This window comes from Penicillium digitatum, chromosome 1 (assembly GCF_016767815.1).
Source record: "Penicillium digitatum chromosome 1, complete sequence".
NCBI classification, from domain to species: domain Eukaryota; kingdom Fungi; phylum Ascomycota; class Eurotiomycetes; order Eurotiales; family Aspergillaceae; genus Penicillium; species Penicillium digitatum.
Genome location: NC_089384.1, coordinates 5,562,720 through 5,590,320, shown reverse-complemented (window position 1 = coordinate 5,590,320; position 27,601 = coordinate 5,562,720). Strand labels below are relative to the sequence as shown.

At 48.2% G+C, this 27,601-nt stretch overlaps 9 protein-coding genes across 9 annotated transcripts; 4 read left to right on the top strand and 5 right to left on the bottom strand.

The window, feature by feature from the left end:
• Positions 1-40: 40 nt before the first annotated feature.
• On the top strand, positions 41-2,756 carry Pdw03_4261 (TRP-like family; the record flags this gene model as incomplete). Its single annotated transcript, XM_066100698.1, has 4 exons — positions 41-407; positions 500-2,114; positions 2,574-2,616; positions 2,667-2,756. 4 exons carry the CDS (start codon positions 41-43, stop codon positions 2,754-2,756), a joined length of 2,115 nt encoding a protein of 704 aa, XP_065956098.1.
• Positions 2,757-7,162: 4,406 nt separating this feature from the next.
• Pdw03_4260 (gluconate 5-dehydrogenase) lies at positions 7,163-7,466 on the top strand (the record flags this gene model as incomplete). Its single annotated transcript, XM_066100697.1, has 2 exons — positions 7,163-7,191; positions 7,253-7,466. 2 exons carry the CDS (start codon positions 7,163-7,165, stop codon positions 7,464-7,466), a joined length of 243 nt encoding a protein of 80 aa, XP_065956097.1.
• Positions 7,467-7,614: 148 nt separating this feature from the next.
• Positions 7,615-8,890, bottom strand: Pdw03_4259 (Alpha/beta hydrolase family protein, putative; the record flags this gene model as incomplete). The annotated part of the gene is made up of 2 exons (XM_014675852.1): positions 7,615-8,428; positions 8,484-8,890. 2 exons carry the CDS (start codon positions 8,888-8,890, stop codon positions 7,615-7,617), a joined length of 1,221 nt encoding a protein of 406 aa, XP_014531338.1.
• Positions 8,891-11,034: 2,144 nt separating this feature from the next.
• Positions 11,035-11,718, bottom strand: Pdw03_4258 (Peptide methionine sulfoxide reductase; the record flags this gene model as incomplete). The annotated part of the gene is made up of 3 exons (XM_014675853.1): positions 11,035-11,068; positions 11,127-11,445; positions 11,547-11,718. The coding sequence occupies 3 exons, from the start codon at positions 11,716-11,718 to the stop codon at positions 11,035-11,037; spliced, it is 525 nt and encodes a 174-aa protein (XP_014531339.1).
• Positions 11,719-11,741: 23 nt separating this feature from the next.
• Positions 11,742-15,396, bottom strand: Pdw03_4257 (Kinesin family protein; the record flags this gene model as incomplete). Its single annotated transcript, XM_014675854.2, has 4 exons — positions 11,742-11,758; positions 11,856-11,908; positions 12,328-15,144; positions 15,197-15,396. 4 exons carry the CDS (start codon positions 15,394-15,396, stop codon positions 11,742-11,744), a joined length of 3,087 nt encoding a protein of 1,028 aa, XP_014531340.2.
• A 703-nt stretch (positions 15,397-16,099) lies between these two features.
• Positions 16,100-16,608, bottom strand: Pdw03_4256 (Kinesin-like protein 6; the record flags this gene model as incomplete). The annotated part of the gene is made up of 2 exons (XM_014675855.1): positions 16,100-16,549; positions 16,606-16,608. 2 exons carry the CDS (start codon positions 16,606-16,608, stop codon positions 16,100-16,102), a joined length of 453 nt encoding a protein of 150 aa, XP_014531341.1.
• Positions 16,609-16,815: 207 nt separating this feature from the next.
• On the top strand, positions 16,816-17,516 carry Pdw03_4255 (cyclic nucleotide-binding domain protein; the record flags this gene model as incomplete). Its single annotated transcript, XM_014675856.1, has 2 exons — positions 16,816-17,275; positions 17,344-17,516. The coding sequence occupies 2 exons, from the start codon at positions 16,816-16,818 to the stop codon at positions 17,514-17,516; spliced, it is 633 nt and encodes a 210-aa protein (XP_014531342.1).
• A 1,319-nt stretch (positions 17,517-18,835) lies between these two features.
• On the top strand, positions 18,836-21,668 carry Pdw03_4254 (Leucine-rich repeat, cysteine-containing subtype; the record flags this gene model as incomplete). The annotated part of the gene is made up of 2 exons (XM_014675857.2): positions 18,836-21,253; positions 21,324-21,668. 2 exons carry the CDS (start codon positions 18,836-18,838, stop codon positions 21,666-21,668), a joined length of 2,763 nt encoding a protein of 920 aa, XP_014531343.2.
• A 1,835-nt stretch (positions 21,669-23,503) lies between these two features.
• Positions 23,504-24,723, bottom strand: Pdw03_4253 (uncharacterized protein; the record flags this gene model as incomplete). The annotated part of the gene is made up of 3 exons (XM_014675858.1): positions 23,504-24,394; positions 24,460-24,594; positions 24,658-24,723. 3 exons carry the CDS (start codon positions 24,721-24,723, stop codon positions 23,504-23,506), a joined length of 1,092 nt encoding a protein of 363 aa, XP_014531344.1.
• Between the last annotated feature and the right edge of the window lie 2,878 nt (positions 24,724-27,601).

Here is a 27,601-nt window from a genome sequence, read left to right as displayed (position 1 = left end):
AAAGTCATCTTCTCTTTAGACACTCACTCGTTTTGTCGCCATGCAACTGAATGGCTCCCTTTTAGGAGCTTTCATCCTGAGTCTTCGGCTTGTACAAGCAGAGAATTTGATCCAAGCCACCGGGCTGATACCATGTTCCGACAGTACCGAAGTGACCGTGCACAACTTCAATGCGTTACTCACACCGGCCAATAATTCCATCAGCATCATCTTTGATGGTTATTCTGAAGTGGCGGGAGATGTACTCATCGACGTGGACCTTTTAGTGTACGGATACAAAGCGTTCACTAAGACGTTCGATCCGTGCAGTCTGAATTTGGCGGTATTTTGTCCCATGAAAGCCATCGAACTGCAAATTCCTATCATCACTGAAACTTTGGATGATAACGTTATCTCACAAATACCATGTTCGTTGACACTTCCTTGGTTGCAAATCGCTCGGGGCTCCGAACACCCGAGAACACCGGAAATGTGGCTCGCACTAACAGTTACGTCATAGCGATCGCCTACAGCGTTCCCGACATCGATGCAGTGATTCGGCTCAGGCTTAAATACAAAAATGGAGGGAAACAGATCATCTGCTTAGAGACCCGTATTCGCAATGGAAAAACGGTCTACCAGCTTGGTGTGTCGTGGTCACTCGCCATCATAACCGGTCTTGGTCTCATCACGTCCACGGTCATATCGCTTCTTGGCCATTCGAACACGGCAACCCATCTTGCTTTCCGATCGCTTATCTTCCTCGGATTCATTCAAACACAGGCAATGGCTGGGATGAGTTCAGCAAAACTCCCGCCCTTTGTGCAATCATGGACTCAGAACATGCAATGGAGCCTGGGAATTGTGCGGTCGGATGCTCTGCAGACAATTGCGACCTGGTTTCAACGCGCTACTGGGGGTACACCTTCGAGCGTGATGACATCCTCCAGTTCTGTCTCCGTTGTCCTGCAGAAGCGTTCCTCCGCGATTCATCGCAGAGCTGCAGAGAAAGGAAATCAGATTTTTCTTCGCGGTATTGAACGGGTGGGAATCCGTGATTCCATCGAACTGACCAACATTTTTATGACCGGATATTTATTCTACTACTTTGTCACCGCAGTCGTCGTCGCTTGTGTAGGTCTGATCTTGCTGGTTCGAGCTGTTCTAGCCAAGAAAAAGACTTTGCTTCCAAAATTGAATCGTGCCGTCAGTATCAACGCAGATTGGAAAACCATTCTTCGCAATACCTTCTTCCGGCTGGCGTGTATTGGATACCCGCAGATGTGTATCCTGTGTCTCTGGGAATTGACTCGTCGGGACTCAGCCGCCGAAATTGTCCTGGCGATTACCATGTGGCTGGTGACAACTATTGTCTTAGCTTTTGCCTCATTCAAGGTGCTCCAACGCGGGATACGATCGAAACAGCAGCACAACACACCTGCGTACACGCTCTACTCCGATCCTGCCACTCTGAACCAGTGGGGTTTCCTGTACATCTACTACCGCGCTCCGGTCTACTACTTTCTTGTGCCAACTTTGGTCTACACCGTCGTTAAAGGAATGGTCATCGCCTTCGCTCAGCCTTCACCGGTCGCACAGTCTATCATTCTTCTTATTTTGGAACTTTCCATGATGCTCGCAACCGCCATCATCAAGCCGTTTATGAGCAAGGGGGCCAATGTCGCTGCAATCACGATGGCAGTAATCAATTCCCTCAATACGATTTTCCTGCTCGTCTTCTCGGATATTTTTGACCAACCGGGTCTTATGACTGGCATTCTGGGGGTAATTTTCTTCCTCTTGAATGCGATCTTCACTCTTCTGCTTCTGATCTACCTGTTGGTTGGTATGGTCTACGCAATTTTCTTTAAGAAGCCCGATACCAAATACAAACCTCTTGGCGACGACCGTGACTCTTTCCGCTGGTCTCGCACCGGAACGACGACTGAGTTGTCATCCCTCGAGAAGATTGCAAGAGGCGAGGAGGCAGAAGGCCACCCCCATCCCGCGCGCGTGGTCACTGCTCCGCCAGGCAACGAAGATGTGTCAATGGCAGCCAGAAGACCACATAATGATGTTGTGGATCCTTCGCTGCCGCTCTTCCCCAACAGCTATGACCGCACTCAACGACAGTCGTGAGGATTTAGAACTACGTCCTCTATTCTTCTCTTTCCTTTTTTTTTGGCTGTTGCTTTTCTACTTTCAAATATTTTGGGGCGATCTTTCTGCAACTACTGCATGGGTGCATAGGCGCTTCGGGTGGCTATTGTAGATATCCAAGATTTTGATGTTTTGGCCTCAGGCCAGGTACCACGTGTTTCCAGAAGCTTTCCGTGCTGTAGATCTTTTACGTTGACCATGAAGGTGTTTTATTCTCCGGTGTCACCGCCACTCTATCTGGAAGGCATGGGAGTTGTAGGTCAGGCGTAAAGAGTGATCTATCACCTCAACCACAAGGACACACAACGTCTCCTCTCCACATCGTGTGGCTAAGTTGTCGACCTAAACCCCTTTTCGTTTTACTCCTAGCCTCTTCCATCTTCTGCATCTTTCAATGTCAAATTTGGACATACGCCAATTTAACTATCGCTTAGCTTTGTCAACCAACTACTCGCCCAGTCCAATTCGACGGCCCCGGTAAGTTGGCAATTGGAAGACAACACATGCTGAAGTTAAGCCATTTTCAGGTCTTGTATCTCAACAATCTTCCCTTGCACATGGACAGCGCTGCGAATCTCTGTCCCGACCCGTGGTTAGACACGGGCAATGTATCTTAGTGGAAGGCAGCGGCGTAGAGAGGCACGATATGTGCCCCGGAGTTCATGGCTGGAAAGCATTCAGGGACTTTGGTGGAGTTCGTCTGCAAACCCAGGATGATCGGGCATATCCTGTACTCCAAGACAACAACATCTTTGCTATCTTTGCCATTTCACTTGGGGACCAGAGACATCCAAGACTACGCCAAAGATGTGACTCCTTTGCCAAACGATTTACTCTGCTCCAAGCCTTCGGGTGAATTGAAACGTTATTACCAGAAGAATATATAACTTGCCAATAACAGCTCTCGAGATTGTTACAGTGGCTTATATCCCTTGTGCCGCCGCTGCCTATACAACACGGTGGAACAAACCGAAAGATATGGTAACACAATATATCTGAAATGTTCTAACGATTCTGAGAGTAAATCACCTCAAACCAGAGATGTGTCAGATCAATAAGCTGAGAACTGGGTCCACTCGCTAGAAACCATGTCTCTCCGGTATGGCAAATCATTGTCGCAAGTTTTCATTTTCAACTTCATGTTGTCAATTCTTTGCGCACCTTGCGCCACCGATTAGGAAATGGGAAAAGTTGAAAGTCTAGCTGGAAATGAGAATTCGAAGTGCAACAGCCAAGTCCTCTCTGATGCCAGGAATGGTGGCCACCAAAACGAGGAAAAATCCCCGGAAGACTGACATGGTATCTCATACCAACGATGATAGCCATATAGACGAAGAACGTTGTGATGAGCCAGAACCAGAGCCAGTTATCATCTGCGATGACCACCAATGCGAGGAAATTCCCCATGGCACCATCGCAGCATAGGGTCCCAGCACCAGAGATAGAGCCAAAGGGGGACGGAGGATTGGCCGTAATGGAAGCCATTAAAGAAAAAAGAGCGTTAATGGCATCCTCCGAGACCAGCAGAAATGACCTCCGAGACTTGGAATTCGATAGAAGACGAGGAGAATCATGGAACGGGCCAGCCTCGCTAATTTCTACATGTCTGATGATTCATGGTTGCTGTATATCCTAACATAGCCTTTGAAATTCTTCTCAACACTGGATAAAGCCCATCAAAGCAACACCTAGGTGGAACTCCACGTTCCCAACACAAAACACGCAAATTTCAAGGCGAGTTTTCTCACCATTTGCCCTCTTCACCACCTGGCCTCTGTACGCAAGATACCTTTCGGCATTTTATTGCCTCTATCGTGCATTGGAGTGCAAGGAAAAGCATGCCTCAAGTGCTAGCTGATCAAAGGCATCTGACCTTTTCAATTTTGGGGCGGTTTTGCTGTTTTGCCACTCCACGCTTATGAGATGTCATCCTGATCTTTATATCCCTTCGGGTGTTTCCTGCTGGTTTCTACATCACTATGGTTATCACCAATTCTTCATTAAAAATTCTCATGGCATGTGTTTCAAGACTTGTAGTAATCTGTGTCTACCTGGTTGAGATGTGAAAGGATCAGATTCTCATCTTGACTTTCTTTTTTTCCCTCTAGCTTCTAAAACAAAAGCAAAGAAACGAGCCGCTGTGAGAATTCTTTTCAGGGTCCTAGCGTTCGCACAGTGAGTCAAAGAGTGCTCCAGAGATATGACTGTGCCGTCATCCCTTGATTCATCAAATCGACTTGCGAGTCTTATACCAAAATGCATGTGTGTCAGCCAAAGCTAAGCATCTTTCGATCCTCGTTTATACAAAACTCGACGATGTCATCCGAACGCCGATATTAGACTTGTCAGCTAGATCAAGAAGGACTTTTTGCGAGTGTGAGTCCGCTTCCGAGAAAGGGCCCTTGTTTGCAGCCAGCTCGGATAGAGCGAGGTCCGTATTTTGAAAAGACGGCTTACCGGCAAAGGCAGAGCCGTTGCATAAAGTAAGCCGGCTGCATAGAGCACGTTCACACGCGTGGAAAGAACGCTCTGTTTTCAGCCAATGTCTGTCACTAGTCTCGGACTTGACTCCCCATTTCGATTCCCTGGCATGGCTGTGTCAGAAGCACAGATCGCGATGGTAACAAGTGGCAGCTGCAATTTCGGCATCTTTGCCGGACCCCAGAATGAACTCGAACCATTGAGCTGCGTTTGAGCCTGAGGAGTTCTGTGGTGATTAGCAAGGTGCGTCAAATGTTCCAAAGAGAAAATAGTATAGACGATCACTTCCTCTTCTGTCAACGCACTGGTCACTTTCCCCCCCTTGGATGACTCGTTGGACTTTCTTTTTTTCTTCTTTTGTGATAGGTAAAATTAAGGAGCAAAGAAGAATTCCGTTGAGTTCCTGTGAATTTCAGGGGCCCTGTTTCAGGGTTAAAAACGGACTGAGTTCTTAGCCCCAAATTCCCCAGGGCTGAAATTGTGGTGGGGTCCAGCGCGCATCACGAACTAAAACACTATCGCATCACGAAATACATCTACCACCAGGTCAGCTCACTTGAAACGGATACGCGGCTCTCGGGGTTCGGGCTTAGTGAGCCAAGTGATCGACGCCGTAGTGTATGGAGATAAGATTACTGAAATTCCACCAGAAACGCCTTGCATATCCTCACAGGACACCTCGTCAAGCATTGCTTATAGAGGAATGAGCACATTTGGATGCGCGTGGGGAAAACAACCTTATTATCTTGAAACACTGGTTTCCATAAGGCGAATGTGGCTTGGACTTGACCAAGAACTGAAAAGGCCAATACTGCGCACCTTTCTTGCATGGTTAGTGTGTGCGGTACGGTCCACTGCCCTCGGTCTGTGAAGTGTAGCGGAGATCCGTTAAATCCGAGGTTGCTTGGGTACAACTTGGAGATCAGCGTCAGCACACTTACAATATAGTAGCCTTTGAAACCCCCAAACTCGTTGCCCTGTCTCATGAACAAAAGCTTTGAGCCCTTTGACCAGTGAATGTGTCCAGGTCTTGCTAGCACTCCAAGGAAAACTGCTATGGCTGATGCTTTTCTGAGCTGGTCCAGCCTTTGGACTCGTCATTATTGGTTTTAACAAGGCAATCTATAGAGCCCCGTTTCGTAGGCACGCTCTAACTTGGAGTCTTCAACAAAAATCAGTCACTCACATTTCGGAGATCTCCGGCTTTCCGTGCCGTATCTACGGAGTACTCCGTAGGCATTCCTGTGTTTGAAGTGATGGCGATGTAATCAATTCTTAGAGCTTAAGCCGGGCAAGGCAGGGTTGGTATGGACCTGGGACTATTGAAGTATCTCGCGCTGAGAGTAGCGAGCCCTAATTCAGACTCGCCGTTGAGAGATCTGCAGTGTTAGTGTCAAGAAAGGGGAATGAAGGAAACATGCAGCAGGCGCACATGGCCCGGGGATTGCAGTAATCATGAGCGTTGCTTTGTTTTGTTTTCTCTTCTCGACATCTTAGAGCCGAACCCCTGTGTCCTTACATGGGCATGTGATCGACCACGTTAGGCCCCGATATTGTTTCACCCTGGAGGTTTGTATCGCAGTCACCTCACACGAGGATGCCACTATGAAGCACTTTTGCCGCCAAGGATAGCTCGGGGATTGTTCGTTTCAGCGAGTTCTAGACCCTTGGGAAATGACGTTAATCTCTTTTCAGATGTAGATCGTGATCTTTGTCCCTTGTTTGATAGCTCGGCCGAAGATCCGTTTTCAGGCACTGGAATTGATGTTTACCTCGCCCCCTCGCTTCATTCCACATATGTCGCTAGATGCTCTTAAACCTGAAACATGTGTTTGGCCATGTGCCGAAGAAGAATGTTGCATATACGCTCAGGATGATCGCAAAAGTGGGTCTTTCAGTCCACGCATCCTTATGCGGCTGGTACCTGCCTTCCAGCCCCGGTCACTTCCTGTTCAGCCAATAGCAACGGGCTAGTCGCTTGTTTTGCATAGATGAGCCGAACGGGTATGTGCGGTTGGTGATGAACACTCGGGGTTTCCCGAAAAACGAATTCCCGAAAAACGAATTCCCGAACTGGCATGGTTCATGCGGACTGAGCTTTGGCGAACGTTGAGCTCAAGGGTCGAGATGCCATCACAGGCCCATGGCAGGTGGAATTTATGCAGTCTATGAAGATCCTTTCCTTAATTCATCCGTCCTTTAGCTCGTAGTGTCCATGTGGGTTGCGATGCGAAGCTCAAGCTCGCGTGTTCGGCCGCAAAGGCATGCCGTCCTCATGCACAACGTCAGACATGCAGTGTATATATAGGAGCTCCCGCTCAGTGTATCCTGGTCATCATCAACTCATTAACTCAGCAATCGTCTCTACGGCTCAGTTCTAAACACATCGATCAAAGCCAAGCACATACCTCGCTCTTGAGCACCACACTACCTCATCCTTCCTTCCTTCTACTGGACCTCTTCTCGGTGATTCGAGTTTTTGATTCTTCTGAATACCCCGTGAGAACCTCATATATATTGCAAATAACCAACCACACACACCATGTCTATTCCGGAGACAAGAAGCACAGCGTGAGTGTATCTAAATCCAAATGCATGCTTTGATCAACCAACTAACTAGCTTATCCTGCAGTGTTGCCAACGGTACCGGTGCCAACGCTATAAGCCAAGACAACGTCAGCCAAGTACCAGGAACCAGTCGCAGCAGTGTGGACCGATTTGCACGGACACCAGCCTCCGAGGGCCCTTACTTTGCTGGTGCGCGAATGCCAGAGAGGACGGCACACCTCACAGGGCTATCAAGTCAACTCAATGCCATGGAGGAAATTCTGAAAACTAAAAGTTAAGAATCCAAAACAAATGAAAAAGATGAATAAAGAAATCAACACCAACTTCTATGTATAGTGGATCTACCAAATAGAAATGAATGACATCTCCATGAACATTGTCTCAAGCCTCCTCTCAAGAGTGGGTAGATTCTGTGAAACTCCCTGTTCATAGTAACTCGAAGATATAAGATGCTACTTCCTCGTACTTGGTACTGGGGAACTCATGTCCCGCTTCGTAGAACTTGAAGACAACGTTGCCACCCAGGGCAGCCGTGGCATCTGGAACAAGCTCACTTTTGACAATGATTGAATCATTGTTGCCACACAGGATGTGGACCTTGTTGACCACCGGTCTCTTGTTCTCGCTGCTTGAGGCGCCGTTTTGTGCAGTTAGATAATCGCCAAGACGCGCCCATCTGTTCCATTGGCGCTCTTGTAGGATTGGGCCATAACGCATGCTAGACATGAAAGCGTGGACAAATCCGGTATGGGTATTCACCTGCCATGCCACAGTAGACGGGACGTTGATGTAGGGGTATTCCCGGGACAGAATTTGGGTTGCTGCAGCGCTCTGGGAAGGCAGTTCCTCGGCCAGTACATCTGCAGCGCTGAGCTTCTTGTTTTTGGGTTTGGGCGTGACCAAGGGCCCTGCTCTCAGTCGACGGCTGACCAAAAATGATAAGATATTCTCGGGCATAAGACCCTTTGAGTAAAGGAGTCGACTTTGGAAACTGATTTGCGAATTGCGAAGCAAGCCTGAAGGGGCCAGGAGCACCAATGACGACAGAAGATGAGGAAAGTAGGATGCAAAGGCTGCGGCAATACCACCTCCCAGAGAGTAGCCAGTAAGGCAGAATTTACCGGACTCTGCACCGGTCCAAGAGATAGGCGATGATGTCAGAGCGAGGAAGATCTGTGTCGAGAAGAGGCGGTCATCTTGTGGAAGATCAGCGGGGCAGTCGGAATATCCTCTTCCGAACCTATTGTTCTCGGGTCAGCGACCAATCGAAGTGTTCAGTGTTGTGTAACGCCTACAAGTCAAATAGCATGACACGGCAGCCGCGATCCGCTAGTGCATGGGCCAACCCGCCGAGCGAAATACAAGGAGTGGTGATACCGTGCACGAGCAACACCTTGGGTCCATCTTCCGGGCCCCATTCATACACTCGGATCGACCCATACGGGCTAGCAACATCACGAGCACCGGGCAGGGCATCCGTCGGGAGAGGCAGTTGACGATTCTCCGACTCGGATATGCCGGGCAGGACTGTTGATCGAGGCGAGACGTGAACAGTCTGGGGCGATTCGTTTGAAGGGAAAGCCGATCGAGCGAGTAGACCAAGTGTAAATGAAGCCCCAGTTACTGCTAGCAAGGGGAGTTGAGTCTGCTTATTCGAGAAGGCACCAGAGAGAAAATCCACAGTTTGGTTGTATAGAGCCATGGTTGCGATTGCGGGAAGTCACCCCTGGAACAAGCAGGTTCGTCGAAAATTGGACAGAGGTAGTTATGTAATGTTAACTACCTGAACTAATACCAGCAGCAATCAAGAGAGCGACCAATGAGAGTAGATAAATGCAGAGATTTAGAAGAGACTATTCTGTTGGGAGGAAGAGCTCGAGGGGCTGAGACCGAGGCTGACCGCACTGTGTTGATGCCATGTGTCCGATAAGATAAGATAAGATAAGAACCATGTGTAGGCAACAGAACACACGTGACTACAGCTCGGTTCATCAATGAACTCAGAGCTCAGTTCACCGATTGACAAAAAAAAAAGTCGTATGATAAATAGAGGACTGCTCACCGGCTCCTACCATTAATAAATTTCTGTTGTTTTGCCGATTACCGCTTAATAAATTTAATTTAGGATAAAACTACTTCCTTACCGGTCGGAACCGATTGTGCCTCTTACCTTGCCCCTACACAGTTATAACTCTTATTAATTAGTTTCGAACTAGTAAATAGACTGATAGTCCGTATTATAAAAGGCTAGGTACCTTTAGCAGAACTCTTATCTTAGGTAAGATACCACCTATAGTTATAGGATCAACGGGGTGGATGGATGTATTGAAAAAACGAGGTGAAAAGAAGGCGGTGTCAAGGTATCAGCTGGGTGTGAACTAGTTATGGAAGCGGTGAGGGTTAATATTTTGAAAGGGCATCAACATTTTTGAAGAAAGTGTCGAAACCAAAAGTGTAACTTATGCCGAAAACGGGGTGTGTCGAAACCAAGGGTGCATGCAACCCATGGCTGAAAAAGTGTAAAAAAATACCCGAAAACATGCGGACCAACATGATGGTGTCGCACACACAAATTGTATGTAACGTTTAGTCAGCTTTGTCTGCACAGATTGTTAAAAAAAGAGCGGATTTTGTCATATTGATGAGCTAGTTAACTAACTAGTGTTGAAACCATAGATCTCTGTCAGTAAGGTCACTGCGATCTACCACTACCTCAAAGCTGCCAGCAAGCCTAAAAGGATCCCCGCGTAACATGTATTGAGAGCAAGCTACATCGAGAAAATGAAATCATTATCATACATAGAGCATGCATATCAATGTCAATTCCTAGTGCAAATGACTCAACGCGAACGGCCCTCCGTATACCCCGATGCAGCATTCTGCTCCCCGTCAAAATCTAACCTCTCACCCGTCATTTTCGTACGGTGATAGTACGCCTCAGTCCATCCCCATATCAACACGAGCGACGAGGCTGTCTAACCTAGACAAATTTCCGAAAAGGCGGAATCCTTGGGTGAGAGGCCGAGGCTCTAGAGGTCACTTTCGTCAAGGACCAAGGCAGGAATATGGTTCATCATGTTGTGCCACGAACAGTAAATGCAGACCCTAAGGGGCTGTTGTAGTACCTACAAGGTATAGCCCTTGGAAGTAAATTCCGAAGTGCTCCGTATAGTGTACCTTTCTGGGAAACTTGCATTATTATGTATGTACCTAAACACCCACACAGTCATGCGAACATATGGACGGGTTGACCGCCGCACCCCAGCCCAAGCAGAACTCGAGAGGTTGAGTGGCAGTGTTTAGCGATCTTGCTTCTGTAAGTCCATCTCGAGCAATTACATCTGCTGCATTATTTTCCTGGCTCAATCAATAATTTTACAGGCGGCGGTTATCTATAAACGGCAAGAGAACGAGTGCTGTTGGGCAAAGAAAGCCAATCTGACGGTATTTGACAATATGTGGAGTAGCTGCGAATATGAAACGCACTCTGCTCACCCAATCTGTTGCACACCCGCCCAATGACGTATCTGGGAGATGAATGAATGGATAAGGTTCACAGCTCTTCTATGGTCTACTAGCTTGCCAAGATCATTCGTGAACCCGAGTTTCGACATGAAGAATGAAGCACGTTTTGACTTGGGAAATAGTGCGGAGTGAGGAAGAGAGGACCCTGGTCCTACAGGACAAATATGCCTACAGGCGGACTTGAGCACCAAGCACAAGCCTTAATAGAAACTATGCGCTAGTGCGAACATCCATAATGGAAATGTCATGTTTTGGATTTAATCTTCTTCGGGTACACATTAGGAAGACATGCGCCAAGGTAAATTACATTTTGGAATCTAGTCAATCCGACAAAGGAGGGAAAGGTCGGATAAAGCTGAAAGCATGAGGTTAGCAACCTGATCGAATGGAGCCGGAAGGACAATGACACATACTGAGCAGGACATTCATACCCAGCAGGGTTATTCTGAAGATAGAGCTGGTGATATTCCTCCGCATCCCACCATTGGCCTGCTGGCAGGAGCTTGGTAGAAAGCGGCGTTTTATACCACTGCTTGCTGACTTTTTCTGTAATATCCTCTGCGATCTTCTGCTGCTCTTCCCCGTGGGTAAAGATCGCACTACGGTACTGTGTGCCAACATCCGGACCCTGTCGGTTTTCTGTTGTGGGGTCGTGCATGCGGTAGAAGAATTCGAGGAGCTGGCGGTAGGTCACAATCGAAGGATCGAAGATTATCTTGAGGGCTTCAGCATCTGTGGAGAGCCAAAGAAAATAATTAGTGTTTGAAGATGCGATCGCGATAAGGAACTCCGCTTTGTTGTTGTTGTTTTTTCTCATATAACACAGTACTTACGGCCAGTTGAACCGGAGCAGACAGCTTGGTACGATGGTGACGAAGCAGTGCCACCGCAGTAGCCCACCTTGGCATCGAGGAGGCCTTTGCCGTTCCCGAAATTCTTGCGGTACAGGTGCTCAACGCCCCAGAAGCAGCCGGCTGCTACGGTCGCAGTCTGTGTGTCTGACATGTTGCGGAATTGTGTTTCTGGGGTCAAGGAAGAAGCTGAGCTGGTGGAGAAAGAACGGAAGAAGCGTGAGAAAAGCGTCGAGGCAACCGGAGCGGCGAAAGTCATTTGCAGAAATTCTGGTATGGGTGGAAACGTACTTGTCAAGTGGATATGTTCGCAGATTCGGAAGTGAAAGGGGCTGTACAGAGTGCTGTAGCAGGGATGGAAAGGGAGCAGTTTGATGGGGAGGTTGAAATAGGAAAAATGAAAGCGAAAGGTGAAGAAGTGAAGAGAAGAATTAGATGGGAGTTTGACCTATGGAGGTTCGCGATGGCGTCATTTCTTTCCAAAGAAGCGCGGGGAATTCGGCAGTGAAATTGAGGGCTTCCGGCAACCCTGTTTGATTGATGTGGTTATTGTACAAAAGCTGCCCAGTTGAAACCCAACAACACAAGAACAGAGAAAAATGACAGGCTCAAGTTCAATAAGAATTCAGTTGTACAAATGTACAAAAAAAAAGGTGGTATCTGCTACGCCGACAAAACGCCAATTTCAAACATTGAAAACAATTGAAAAAAAAACCAAAGTCATTCATGAAATACATTGAAGTCGTTCACCAAAGTCCACTACCATGTTTGTGAGTTGTGGCCAGTCGGAGGCGCTGCCATCGCACTGAGACGAATGGCATCCCTGCTGGATAGGCTGATGTTTCGAGGTCGACCGTCTCCACCCAATGTTGTGCGGCGTCCCGTGTGCTTCATGACTGGGAGGGTATGAGGGCTTAAGACCCGAGGTTTGATATCGTGTTCTCTTTCACTCTTGACCATACGCCGCGCTTGTGATGCGGTGAACATGTGGTTGTCTGCTTGCGAGGTCCCATAGGTGGAAGTCGGGCTGCGACGACGGTGAACTCGCAGGGCGTTGGAGGATGGAGCGCTGAGTTGTCCACTAGCAATCCGCCCACTAGACATACGTCTCATGGCCGAATTAATCTTAATTGCTTCTTCCTTGTCCGACTTCCAGTTGTTCTTGTTTTCAGATGCTGGACTGCTCAAGAAGTTCCCGCTGGGACTACGAACAGCAATCCGGGATGGTCGGTCCATCAAGGTGCGGTTCAGAAAGCTGCTTCCTTCAATGTCACGGAGTGGGGAGCCGTCCCTTCTTGAAAGAGGAAGGCTGGATGTAGGCGGTGGTCCCAATGGTGAGCTGCCATTTCTCTTGGTCAAAAATCCTGCTTTGAAGCGATTTGCGTTCTTTTGAACGTTCAAGGTAGATCCAGCGGATTCGGCAGACTCGTCAGGGGTGGGGGAGATAGAACCCGACGGGCTTGTAGCCCTCGGGATATTTCGTGGAATAGGAGATCCCGATCGAGGTGGCAACCATGAGTCGTCGAAGCTGGCTTCATCGGCAGAGTCGGCCTTCTTGGGTGTCTTTTGGAATTCGGTCAATGTGCCGTCTTCCTCATCATCCTTCCACCGGACAGATCGTTTAGGGATTTTCATCTGGGCTTTCTTTGGCGAAAAGCTCACACTCTTCCGACCGGCAATGCCTTTACGGCGACGCGGAGAGCCCTTAGTTGGTGAAGCAGGGGCAGCCGGGGCGAGTGCAACTGGAGGGTTGGCAGTCGATACTGGTGGCAAGCTCACCAAGCTGAAGCGCTTCCTTGTTTTCGTAGGGCTTGCAGGCCTGACAGAGCTGACATTCGGTACAGACGGCATAGCGCCATCTGGCTTGACGAGGTTGGTTGCTGCATCTGCACAATCCTCCAACATTTTGGTAAGGATAGATCGTCCTTTTTCAATGGCCTCATTTGAGTTTAGCTGCATGATATCCTCGATAGAGTTCATCATCTCAAACTGTGCTTGCAATAGAAGCTGTACAGCAGCAGCTTCTCCAGCCTTGTCCTGTTCTATCACCGCTGTCAATGCTTCGCGCTCTGCATTGGACCGAAGAAGATCTGCTTCCCGATTCAAATTGGCATAGTCGCTGTTGTCGGTAATATAAAACTCTTGAAGCTGCTTTGCTGCGTTCTCGACTGCCGAGTTCACCGGACGGTCCCATGTGCTTTTTGATAGTTTCTGATTGTAATGATGCCTGCTGCCTTCCAATTCGAGGAGGATTCCCTGTGCAGATTTGCGAACTGCATGAAGGTTTGATAAACCCTCCTCGTTTTCATGTGCGGCGCAAACATTATCAAAAGCTGCAATCCAAGACGACAAAATGCCAATTCTGCGGCCAATTTGCCTTAGTTTCAGCATGTGGTTGCTCTTCTCTTGCCTCTCGGGCAACGTGTGTTCATAAGCATTGCGAATCCGAGCAATACCCTCGCGCAAGACAGCATCTTTCTTCTCACCCTGCTTACGAAATTTGGCAAAGGCCACTTTTTCATAGTCCCTTGCCTGTGCTTTAAGCTCATTGATCAAATTCATTTGCTCATCGATCTTGACCAAAAAGTCCTTTACGTGTCGGTTAACGTTGAAGACATTACGTGTAACTTTGGTCTGGATGTTCTTTGCTCGATTCGCATATCGAAGAGTATTTTGGGTCTCGTCAAAGTGCTGGCTTGAGGGACTGACGCAGACAATCATGACTGTCTTGCAATTGCCACCAAGAGCAAATTTGAGTAATCGAGTGAGCTTTGAGTTTCGGTAAGGGATATGGTTGCGCTTTCGTGGGTCACAAAGTGCATTGATGCAGCTTCCTAGTGACAGAAGAGACTTGTTGATATTGGCACCTTCGAATAAACGTTCTCCTCTGTTCAATGTCGCGCTAGCACGCTCACTTCCCGCTAAATCGATGATACTTAAAGTGGCCATGGTGTGAGGCTCATTGACGTCCGCATTTCGATCTTTCTGCGCGATGTTGATTTGAAGAACGGCATGCGACCGGGATGAAGTAGCATTGGCTGCGGTAGGAGACATGGTGCGGCGTTCATTACCTTGCATGATCATGTCCATCACCTCTCCCACATTCTGCGGGTGGTGACTTGACAGCCCGGCGACCGAGACTGACTGGTTGGAGTCCTCCCGCAGCATCAATCCACCTTTTCCACTGCTACCAATAGGGACAAGCAAGTCACGAATGGTTTCATTATAGATCTCGAGGTAAGAAAGGGAAATTTCAGTCGACTTTTCGCTTGCTCGTTCATCAATCCGCTCAAACAGCTCCTGCATGGTGAGAAAGATGATACCGGGTTGTTGGGCAGTTCCAGTGATAGTGTGGGTTTTTCCACATCCAGTAGCTCCATACGCAAATACCGTCGCATTGTATCCGTCGAGCACGTTGTTGAGCAGGCTGCGGGTTGTAGATTCATACACCTCTCCCTGGGAAGCATTTTGGTCGAAGATGCGATCGAAAGCGAAGGTCTGGTCCTTCACACGCTTACCGTTTGGTACCACGCTCCTAGAGAACTTTTGGACGGGATTGTCCTCTGGGGGGTCAAACACCCTAGCCCAGTTAGGATGTTGGACCCAACGTTCAAAATGCACAGAATACTCACAAGCAGCGGTCGTCAATAACTTTGACGATAGATCTTATACCCTTCTGATTAAGCTTCGGTGTCGGCGCGCCCGCGAGGGAACCGTCGCCGAGGAACAGGGGACCCTCGTCACATCGTGTGATCTGGGCTGCCTCCCTGATAGTAAAAGGGCGGACTCTGACTGTAACGCTGATCGAGGAAGCACCGTCGGAAGCATCCATGTTGGAAGGTCGGGTCGGATCAACCCCAAGTCGTGAAGCTGTTTTGCGGGGCCCGCACGTCACTCAGTTGTCGACACCCTGCAATGGCAAGGCCAAGGGGGAAGCTTGGCTATTTCCTGTCGAAGATAAGGAATGCAGAAGAGTCGAAGAATGGATCTAAGGTTGTATGGGGTAGGGGGTGCAGGTATTCTCCGAAGAGCTTCTTGAAGCGATTTCATTTGTTGATGCGTGTGTTGTGATCTAGTGGTTGCTCCGAGCAACCGTTTCAAAGTGGTGTTTGATTTGGGCGTGGCAACATGAGTGACTCAATATTCAAGGTTCCCTGTCGTGACGCGTGTTCTGCTTTTCAAGTATTCTTCTTCATGTCCTACTGGCTCTATCCACACTCACTGGTTTCCAATGACCAATGGGTGGTTATCAGACCATGTACAACATAACTAACCATAGGGCGCTTAAACAAAAACCAATTGAATATGCTATTATCCTGGCATCGACTATCACTGGAATAATCCATTCAAATTACTTAAAATTGAGGAATTTACACCATTTCGTGTAAATGAAAAACATCGCTTTAAGTTGTGCATTTATCCTGATACCCTTCCTCGGCTGCACAAACGCCATTTGATTTTTTGAATCACTCAATCCCTCTTGGAACGCCAATAGCCATAGACAAATGTCCTCTGACCTAGTTCTTTCCCCCAAGTCATAGTGACTCTAGCTCTTCCTCTGGCTCTTCCTCATAGCTCGGCATGACGACATCCCAGCCTGGATCCTCGCCGTCAAGGTCCATATCAAGACCGCCATTCTGACCCTCAGTTGATTTATGAAAGCGGAAGGCAATTGAGTTTCCATCCTTCAGACCTGCCTCCATTACAGTTACTGACTCATTTTGTGACGAATCTACCGGGAGGCGCTTCCAGCCTTTCTCGGGGTCTGCCCGGTCGACAGGCTCACCGAACTCAATGTCGAGGGAGTCATCAGGAACAGTGTCGCCGTTTATGGCGGTAACTTCTCGTGATTTCAGGGCATTTAGAAGCCTTGTCTTGGTCAAGTCGAGTGATTCGTGGGGTTGGAGCATCAGAAGCACAGTGGTTTTATGCTTCTTGAAGAGGATGGTCACAGCGCGCGAGTCGGGTTTGGATTGCTTAGGCGGCTGTTCAGTAGTTAGCCATTCGATAATCCTTATTTTTTAAAGGCAGATTCACATACCATTGTGAAAACTGAAGGGAAATCAGAAGGTAGGTCGTATCTATGTGGTAATTGATTTGAAGGAGTGACGGGAGGCGGAGAATCCGGCGAGACTCCGCCTTCCGCGCTCCCAATTTCTGAGCTTTGCTAACACCACATTTACCACATTCCCTACAGCCAAATCTCAAAGGTTGTTGCGAGTGCCCTACTCTTTCTCTTTTAAGCTTCAACATGGAAGTCAATCAACCCACATCTACGGACTCCTCACAGCACAATTCCATCGTCCTCAAGATCGTCCACTGGGACAAGCTGTTTGAATCCGACAGCCCTCCACGATTGGGCATTGACTTCGGCAAGCGGTTACCGTATGCTACCATTTCCGCTTTCTCGACTGGGCTAGCACTAGGATACTATCACGGCAGCAAAAAGGCAGGGCTTGTGTTCAGGGCTGAGAATGCGCATCGTTTCCCCACGACATCGACAGGGTGGTTCCAGTACCATAAAACGAAAAACTACATTGGTGTGGTTGGAGGCGCCAAAGATGGCATGAAGATGGGACTTAAGCTCGGTGCTGGCGCATTTGCCTTCTGTCTGTTTGAGGAGACAGTGGACTATGCTCGCCATGACGAGAGAGACTTCTTATCGACAGTTACTGCAGGGCTGTCATTCTCCGGAATATACAGCTTGCTTGGTAAGGAAAATTTTCCGCCAGGGCATCGTTACTGGAGTAACCGAAGCTGACCTAGCTCACTCGCACAGCTCGTCACGATGTTTACACTGCCGCCCGCACAGCGAAGCTTGGGTTGAAATTGAGCTTGACCTATGGTCTTTTACAGGATGCCCTTGAGACTTTGAAAGGAAATCGCCCTAGCTACGTTGATTTTTTCCTTGGCAACCGTCGGTCTAAGGCGAAGAAAGAAGGATCAATCTGATTGTAGGTGGGCCCAAATCACAATGGCTCCCTAGATCCTTCTGTTTTGTGGAAGTCCCAGTCTCGCTGCACGCTTTGGAGGTCCCACATGCCGGGAAGGGAACCAACAGTTTGGGGTCTCCCACTCCACTCCCTTGGATGCTCTTTGGCGTTCGATCGAGAACCGGCTGCTCAGTATGCTGTTTCAGACAGCATGCATTCAATAACGGCGAGGTGAGCCACATGTCCGACTCAAAGCAGCCCCAATCACTGTGTTTAGGCCTTCATCGAGCTACTGTGAGATATTTAGTCTGGTGACCACCCCGGCCTCTCTCCATCTGATCGTGCTCCTTGGCAACAACGCACACACCATTCTTTTAGTTACCTGTAATGTTTTGCATTTTTGATACCCATTTGTCCAATCAGCATCAAACAAGATGAACATTTTTGCCCTTGTGCTGCTACAGAATGGCACGTGACCCATCGCCGGATTCTGTGTGATAGTGTGACCACGCCCCAAGCCAATTAGGAACACCATTGTGGCGTGACTAGATTGTATTTGGACTAGAATCTCGTAGCATTCTGTCAATAAGTTAAAGAATTAATCTAGTTGCAGGGATTATTGGGTGGGTACCTATCCCTGGAGGTAATGAAATTTTAACGTAAACACAAGTCTAAGAGGCCGCCACAACTAAAAGATGTATAGAATAAAGTGTATCAGCGAATTCAAGACCCTGATAACGAAGCCCACGCATCTTTCCCCCCCCCCCCAATCGACGTCTTTCTTTGTTTCCGGGGATGAGCCAAAAAAAAAAAAAAAAAAAAAAAAGACAGAGGAGATCGGCCCGGTTGCTGCAGGTTCAAAGAATGATTGACCGCTCAGTGCTAACGTCCCCCACTTTTTAAAAAAAGAAAGAAAGAATAAACCCTCAAGACTGATAGGCGTCTATGTTGTACATCGATATATCGTAATTGATCTAGAAAATTAGAACAATTCCACCAAATCCCACAGTGGAGGTTCTCATAGAGTTTCCGAAGGCTCCCAGGTGATCGGTGGAGAAACCGCATTTGACGTCGCTGATTCGGAAACCATTCCCCCCCCCACCTCAAGACCTTAGCTCGAAGTTGTCGTCTACCTTTTTTTTTCCCCGATCTTTGCTTCTCCTTAATACCTTACATTCATGTCTGTCCGTTAAACTCTGCGATATCAATTGGGCGCTGAAGATGCCGATGCGAAGTTCGACGCTACTTTCGTCGACGTCATAGATTTATTGACCTCTTTATGCCTGGGAGAAATAATTGAATCTATCTCACATCCTCATTCAGAATACCTAGATCAAAATGCGTCGCCATGGCAGGTCCAGTGGCGGTCCAACCAAGGCCGTCTCGCCCTTGTCCGACACTGTATCCCTCATACGTTCGTTCGATTCGGTCATGAACCCAAACCGACCCGCGCGCCCCTCGCCCTTGGCCTCCTCTCACATCAAAGCTCTGCCCTTGGAACTGGTAGATCGGTTACGGTCTTTCCCTCTATTCCAAGCTACTCCGGAATCCTTTTTGATCGAGGTCGGACAGCACCTGCGCCCACAGCTCCACGCCCCCAACGATTATATCTTGACGGAAGGCGATGAGGCAAAGGCAATATACTGGCTGGTGCGGGGTGCTGTCTCAGTCACATCTCGGGATGGCGAGAGTATATATGCTGAACTCAAACCCGGTGCGTTCTTCGGGGAGATTGGATTGCTCATGGATCGTCCTCGCACTGCGACCATAATCGCCCGGACTCGATGCATGCTGGTTGTGCTGACAAAAGACGACTTTCGGAATATTTTGCCTCGGTTTCCGGAGGTTGAACAAGCAATTCGGGAGGAGGCAGAGGAGCGGTTGATGATTTTAGAAAAGAAAAAGAAAGAAAGCTCCGCGCTTCCACTGGATCCACCGAGCCCGGCAAGAAGAGGCTCCAAGAGACTTCGCGACAAAGATCTGGCTGCTATAGAGGATGATGGGGACATGAGCGCCAAGTCTGTGTACAAGAAGAGGAAGTCACCGAGTCCTGGTCGGCGGGATGGCTCTAGTGCATTGGCAAATGGAATGGTCAATGTACGTCTTTTACTTAAAGAGCTGCCACTTTTTTCTGGGTTGCCTGCCGATATTCTCCACTACCTTGGCCTCAACGCCCAGCCGCGATCTTTCCCTCCATTTACCGATATTATACAACAAAATTCTCAAGGCCGTGAGCTCTACTTTATTGTTCGCGGCGAGGTGGAGATTCTTACGGAAAAGGCGGAGATGGATTACCCAGCAAACAGAAACGGCCCAAATGGGCACATTGAACGGCCGGGAATTGAGGTCAAAGCTAGGCTGAAGCAAGGCCAGTACTTTGGCGAGGTCGTCAGCCTAGATTTAGCACCTCGAAGAACTGCTACCGTTCGATCTGTTAATTCAGTAGAGTGTTTGATGCTCGGCGGTGACGTCCTCGCTGAATTTTGGGAGAATTGTCCTAGTGAAGTGCGGGAACAAGTTGAACGCACTGCCCAAGCAAGGCTCCAGGTGGCAGCCGATGGCGATATTGTCATGTCTGACGAGGCGGACCCGCAACCATTTATTGGTGATCTCGCCCTCGACGACAAAGTCAAGTTCACCTCATCCCGGCGACGGTCAATGCCACTACTTACCCTCACTGAAACCGAGCTGGATGGACCACATCAGTCCTCGCATGTTGAAGACCAAGACCAGGATGTGTTACGGCCCTCTGATCCCGACCCATACTTCAGCATTGGCCTGGATAAAGTCCGGATGAGAAGTCGACGTGGCTCGCTGGCACCTTTTTCTCCCGATGAGGTATCAGGGGAGCAGCAGCGCTCATCTCCGTCGGAGCCGTGCTCTGCCGGTTCTTCAACCCTTACCCTTCCCGAAACTGCCAGTCTCTCCCAGTCATATCAGGCCGAACGGCCACGGATCGATGGCTCCAATGGGTTACTCCCAGACAGTGTCTTGCTGAGCATTTTCCAACACCTTGAACTCCACCACCTGCTTCGGATTAGGGCGGTATCGTCCCATTGGTCTGAGCTCTTGACCCGATCTACGGACGTGATTCATGATCTTGACTTGAGCGTCTACAACCGGAGGATTACGGATGATGTTCTTATCAAGACTATCTGTCCCTTTGTCGGCAATCGAGCTCGGTCGGTCAATATCAACAATTGCTTTCACGTGACCGACGAAGGCTTCACGGCACTGGCCGCGACCTGCGCCCCAAACACCACCGTGTGGAAGATGAAGAGTGTGTGGGATGTCACGGCCTCTGCCATTCTTGAAATGTCCAGCAAAGCCACTAATATACAGGAGGTAGACTTGAGCAATTGCCGCAAGGTCGGAGATACGCTTCTTGCTCGGATCATTGGATGGGTAGTGCCCGCCGACCAGAAGATGGGCGAGAAACAGTCATCGATCAAACCCACGATTCAGACGGCAGAATATACAGTGTACGGCTGTCCAAATTTGAAAAAACTCACCCTTTCTTACTGCAAACATGTCACCGATCGATCTATGCATCATATTGCGTCTCACGCCGCTGGTCGGATTGAGGAAATGGATTTAACTCGTTGCACCACAATTACAGACCAAGGGTTCAGATATTGGGGCAATGCTCAGTTCACCAACCTGCGAAAGCTTTGTTTAGCGGACTGCACTTATTTGACGGACAACGCCATCGTGCATCTCACTAATGCAGCCAAAAACTTGGAGGAATTGGATCTGGTACGTCTAGTCTTTTTCCGGGCTCTGCCAGCCTGAGAGTGGAATATTATGGTTTACTAATCGCCACCAGACCTTTTGCTGCGCATTGTCAGATACGGCAACCGAGGTCCTTGCCTTGCAATGCTCACATTTGAAGTATCTCAATATGGCGTTCTGTGGCTCTGCAATTTCCGACCCCTCTCTACGGAGCATCGGTCTTCACCTACTTTCTCTTCAATATTTATCGGTCCGTGGCTGTGTTCGAGTCACTGGAGTGGGCGTTGAGGCTGTTGCGGAGGGCTGCCATCAACTCCAGGTTTTTGATGTCAGCCAATGCAAGAATCTCGGACCCTGGCTTGAGGACGGTGGCACTGTCCACTACGAGCCGAGAGTCGAATTTAAAACTGTCGCCCCGAACCAAAAGTTTTCTCGATGAACAAGCAACACACACGAAGCTTGACCTTTTCGTTACACACCCCTACCCTGGTTTCTATGCCGTTTCTTTTTTTTTCCACTACGACGACGCCTGCCCTCCAAGTTGCATGATACATTTATCAACACATAATGTATGCCTCTATTAAAGAACTTGGTTATTGAAAATAAGCCTACTGTTTTCAAATTTCTGCTTTGCCATCGTTTGCTAATCTCGGCGTTTGAATTTATCAGGACAATCTTTTTCGCTTTCGAATTCCCTTTTTCTCGCGTCAGGCTGCAGGTTCTTGTTTTTTTAAATTTGGGGTGGCGAGGGAGAGGGGAGTCTAGCCCGTGGGCGGGTCAAGCATAGCCGGAGTTCAAAGACTGAAGACATCTGCGCGTTTCGTGGTGTTTGTTTCTTTTCCTTAATAACCAATGCTCTTTGGAGTAGCTTCTGTCGAATTTTACGATATAATGCTGCACTGCATATCTATCTGATTGGATCCACATTTCTTGCCATATCTTAGGTCCTTGATACTATCGAATTCCGGTGTATTCAAACGTAACCATAGAAATTTGTCTGACTATAAAGCCGAAGGACTTGCAACTTTTGAGGTCTCGCTCTCTCTCTCTCTAGAGGCAACGCGCGGTTTCTATGTTACGTGTAACCGCATTACATGTAAATTCTACATGCCTAGACTTGCAAGTCATGAGAATCTTCAACTTATAGCCCAAGAATTGTCTTCATGGCGCCTGTAATGGTGCCTTTGCCTTTGTCGTCTCTTTTCTTTGATAACACCCTTCATACGGCCTTGTCTCAGCCCATTTGAGGTCGTGAATGAGCGTTTAATAAGAGAAAGACAAAGAGCCCAATGGTTCGTGGCATTATGCTTTGATGTACCTTCTTTATCGTCATCATGCTCTTTCTATCTATCCAGTGGCTATCCTACTTGGTGTGGTCGTTGCCCAAATTATATTGACGTTTCCAGCCTGGCGGAACTCTGAGCTTCTTGACGAAGAACCACGTGCTTTTTCTATAGACACATATGACATTTCATTGCCATCCACCCTAAGCTGGCTTGAAAAAGAACAGGCATCAACTACACCCGTCCATTTACATACAATGGTGTTTGTTTTGATATATGGCGCACTCAGCCTGTTGTCTATACTGTGTCTTCGACTTCTATGTATCTCACAAGGCCTGGATTTCTTTTCTCTCTGTCCGTATTATGCTGTTTCGGGTGATCGTTTGACGATCTTCTCGCTGTTAGTTCACATCGTTTCCACTATTTCTACTCCGTGATCCTACAGGAACCAACGTTGGTGAATTTGGGTTGGACCAATTGATCTACATCGCCAAACACAACCCCCTATATATGACTGACGAGTCTCCTGAAAAATGCAAGCTACCAGAAAAGAAACAGCGAAAAAGAAAAAAAATACGACGAGGACCACGTGAACAAGAATCTGATCTTCATCACAATTAGCCATGGAAATCATGGAAAGTCCCTCCCATGAGCACCTTGATATTGAAAGGTAGCTTGGAGCAACATAAGCAACGAGTCAAAATTAAAAAAAAAGAGCAGAAAGCAAACTTTTCCCGCTAGAAATCACGGAAGAGAAACCCTCAAGAGCACGCTAACGTGGTTTTTTCGGCCTTCAAATTTCAGATACGGGAGGGGGGAAAACAAAATGCAGAACCCCATGTAGATTGGAAACGAAACGAAACAAACCAGAAAATGGCCTTCTTCAAATGTCCACTTCGGAATGTTTCTCAAAGATTGTTTTGAGATCAAGAGTACGATGAGCCGGTTGAGAGTCATCGTCTGAACAAACAAACGTGGCTTTGAAATTCGGTCAGATTTCCTTTGCTGCGTTTCCCTGGAAAACGATTTGATCTTCTTCCAAATCCTCTGGTTGAGAATTCTGCTTGACCCCAGAATCAAGGCCAGATGCAAGCACATCGTTTTCTCCTGAATGAGAAGCGCTGCCGGTGTCTGCGTTGGTCCGAACGGGAAGAATCACGGCCAGGTCATCGTCAAGATCAATCAACATGCCTCCGTCTCTTGTGACCGCTGACATAGGGACCTCCTCGCAATTCATGGAATTGCCCTTTTGGTTGTCGGTGGTTTGCAATGTATGAGGCGATGCGCTCTCAAAGGAGCCGGACGTGAGTAAATCTGGCAACTGTGGTTGGGGTGGGACTGGGACAACACCTTCTTCAACCACCGGGGGGGGATAGTAACCGCCAACGGCGGTGTCCAGACCTGCTGAGGCGGCATGGGCCGCAGTAGCATTGGTCTGGTGAAGGGATTTATCGTCACCCTCCACCCGGACCGAGACCCCCGAAGCTAGCTCCTCGCTGCCTACAACAGCGGATGGCTTTGATAATTGCTGCTTTCCCTTTGATATGACATCGGCTGTCTGTGCTGTCTTCGTGTTGGCTACCATGTTGGGCGGCAGTTGGACGAATTCCATGTCATTGTCAAAATCCAAAAGCACGCCGCTTGGCGGCGATGCTCTGTTCATGGCAGCTGGAGCTCGAGGCAGCTTGGAATCGGCATCCGGGCAGGTCAAGTCAGTCACATTGACCCTAGCGGTACTTGCTGTTGCCTGAGTCCGCACTTTTTGTCCGCCACTGGCGCGACTGGCGGGGGCTTCAGTCCCGCTCCTGTTGGTTAGATGGGCTCTGCGGTACCCGTTGTAGGATCCGTGGCGGTCTCTGCGCCTGTAGCCATCGAAGCGGGGCTGTCGGTGACACAATGTCAGCATTCAAAACCAAGTTCGTCTGTCATCTAGCACTGAGTACTCACAAGGCGGGGAAGCTCCCCCTCTTGAAGTCCAGGACAGGGGGAATTGGCGAAACATCTTTTCTCAAAGAAAAGTGCGAGTTTTCCTTCGATTTGGCACATTCCAACTGCCAGCAGCATCTCATTGTTTTTCACAAGCTGTTTGTCAATAAAGTCAGTGTGAGATTTGAAGTGAAACTGACGAAAGTAGATGTTACTTACCCAGTCATGACATTCGCGAAGCAGGGACTGAGCCTTGCGCATTCTGTCCAGCGTTCGAGCAGCCATTGTAGAGAAAAATCCGATGTGATGTGAAAGTAAAGCTGTAGTGAGAAGATCAAGACGTGTAGGTGCTGGCTGCTCAGTGCTAAGAAACTGCAGCAAGACGTTGAAGCCCTCGGTTAGAAGACGTCGAAGGGAATGAAGAGTGAGGAATTGCGATTGAATTATGTAGTCATAGAAGTTTTTGCTGAGAGTTGAATAAATGCGATAGTTCGAGGGTGATGGTTGGGGAGAGGGTGAGGGAAGACCCAGGGAATGCCTATTTTACTCCTCGGCCCATTGGTCTCATTGCCATTGCCATTTCATAGAAAGAAATCTAGACTATGTCTATGTCCCTATCGTAACTCCTGCTCAAATGGTGATCACCTTACGGTGTCCTGTTCTTTTGGCCTGGAATCTCTTTCCTCCCCGTTGACGTGAAAGCGCTACTGGAATTTTGATAGCTCTGAGTTACGACCTTGGAGACACACAGGAATTTTATATTACACACCAGAATGATCCACATTCCTATTCCAGCCCTCTGTTGACAATTCTGCCTTCTCTTAACATCAAAGCCTATAAATTACATCATCTCCGGCCTGCTTCATCTCCAACAAAAACGACGATCTTACGCCTATCGCTATTTTCAACTTTCATCCATCTTTGCATAGAAACCCGCTTCACTACGTTGGGTAGTGTCATCTCATTTCATCATTTAATCTCTCGTTCGTTTGCTCGTATTCATCTCACTCCCTAATCTTTTTACTTCTCAGCCGCCTGCTATACATTCCACTTGACGACTAAGCAGTCAGATGCCTGTGCTTTCGGCTTCATATTCTTCTTATTTCTCGGCACAATGCCCTACAAGCATGAACCGATGGCCCATTGGACCCAGCAAATCATGAGAAAAGTAACCAAAGCTCAATCTCTGGTCCACGAGAGCCACCAATTGGTGAGTCGGACCATGATAGCAGCATTGGTCTCACCAGTCGTGTGAACATTCTTCAGCCAACAGCTCATCAAAAATGACGAGGCTGAGTTGAGCGCCGAGTTTCGTCAGATGGAAGGCACCCTTGTTGTGGTTCTCGAAGAGAGTCGTCTTCGACTCTCGCCCCCTTCGGCACACCTTCCCCCCTCTGTAAGTGATTTGTACAAGCTCAACACACCTTCACTGGAATGTTAATGTGATCTCTAGTAGCTACCAAGAACAGGCCCGAGACGTGATGATCACCCTGAGGGTGGCCGATTCCCCCGTGGGCCCAGTTATGGCAATCCCAGGCCCCAGCCAACGCAGGGGAGCCAGACTCAGATTTGCGCGAGTAGCGCCGGGAACATCCAGAATATACCGACCTGATCTACCTCGAGTCTCACTTTTGAAGACTTTCACACCTCAATTTGTGTGGAAGACGAGACGAGTGTCATCAAGCTCGCCAGTTATTACAACCACAGTACCATCGGAGGGGGTACTTGTGGGCTTCGAAGAAGATTCAACAGTCATTGAATTGTTACCAGGTATTGTGGCCACCATGGAAGCATGGAAAATTGTTTACGACGAACAAACAGGCCCACTGGAAGTGGGTTGATCCTACCAAACAGTGATCAATGAACCTAGGGTTGTTCATGGTAGTGGAGCAGATTTGATTTCTATTTTTGTCCGCTCACTGTGTATTTTGACCTAGCATAGTTAGTGTTTCCAGTGCGTGCGTGTGTGCTCTGGGAGAAGTCATTCTTTACAGCCATAAGAGGTAGTACTCTTTTATCGAGTAACGTTATCATACGATGCAGTCCAATTAAACCCAGTTTGAATGTGGCAAAAGCAACCGATAATCAGATCTCCTTACATTGCCCCGTGGCACATCCCTTGACTTCCAAGTGTATATCATAGAATTTGAGATGTCATACGGAGCAGATCTAATGACGTGTGCGTAGTTTGTAGACCAAAAGGTTGCCGCATTCTTTCTAGAAGGATACCTCCTGAAAACAATCGGTTGGCCAAGGGGTATGCTTATCCGTTGTCAGTATATCCCCCCCCTATTATCGCCGCGCCTAGCCACGCATGACCGAAAACGAGAGAGCAGATAAATCCAGATCTATCATTTTATGCCTGTGCCAGACACTAGCGACGTGCGTCCCTGCCCAGTGATTGGTGTGTTCATTTCTTTGTGTGTCTGGTGACTGATTAACAACCGAGGCAGATAAGGTCAGAAAGTGTTGGATCGACATTTTACTAGCAGGAGAGAGGAGATTCACTCCAGTCTTAGGTAGTGTTAGTGTTAGGGGCGAAAGAGTGCTTCCTAGTGCGGAATTGGGTGTACGGGTACTTGGTGCCGAGCGCGTCGAGAGAGGAAGTGTATGGCAGCCTATGCGAGATTCGCGCGTGGGTTACGATTATCGAAATTTGGGGCTGATTCCGATTCTTTGTCCTAGTGGCCATATTTATTTTTGGCCGGCCTAATTGGTTCGGCTTGTGACGTCCAGAGAACGGATGTTCGGAGGTCCAATTTAAAGGGGGTATCAAAGTGCACAACGTACAATCTACATCGCACAAAGCAGCAAATTGTACGGAGTACTCCGCACTACTTATAGTACATTGTATGGAGTACAACACTATCAATTGATTCTTGTACAGAGTATGGAGTACGGAGTACGGAGTAGACATTGCATGAACTGTTTGCCGATCAATGGAAAGTGTTATCTCCGCAGAAGGGCAAGCGGACAGTACCAATCGCGCTGGTACGGAGTATTATATCCCATTACCAATTTCCGATTACCACCTGGGTTATATAACACGTAGACTTGTGTGTATTTTGAGCAAGATTGGATAGTTTAATTTGGCTAATGCTGGTAAACGTAGTCAGACTACCTTGCCGAAACTTCTATCTTTTCTCATTTGCTATTGATGAGG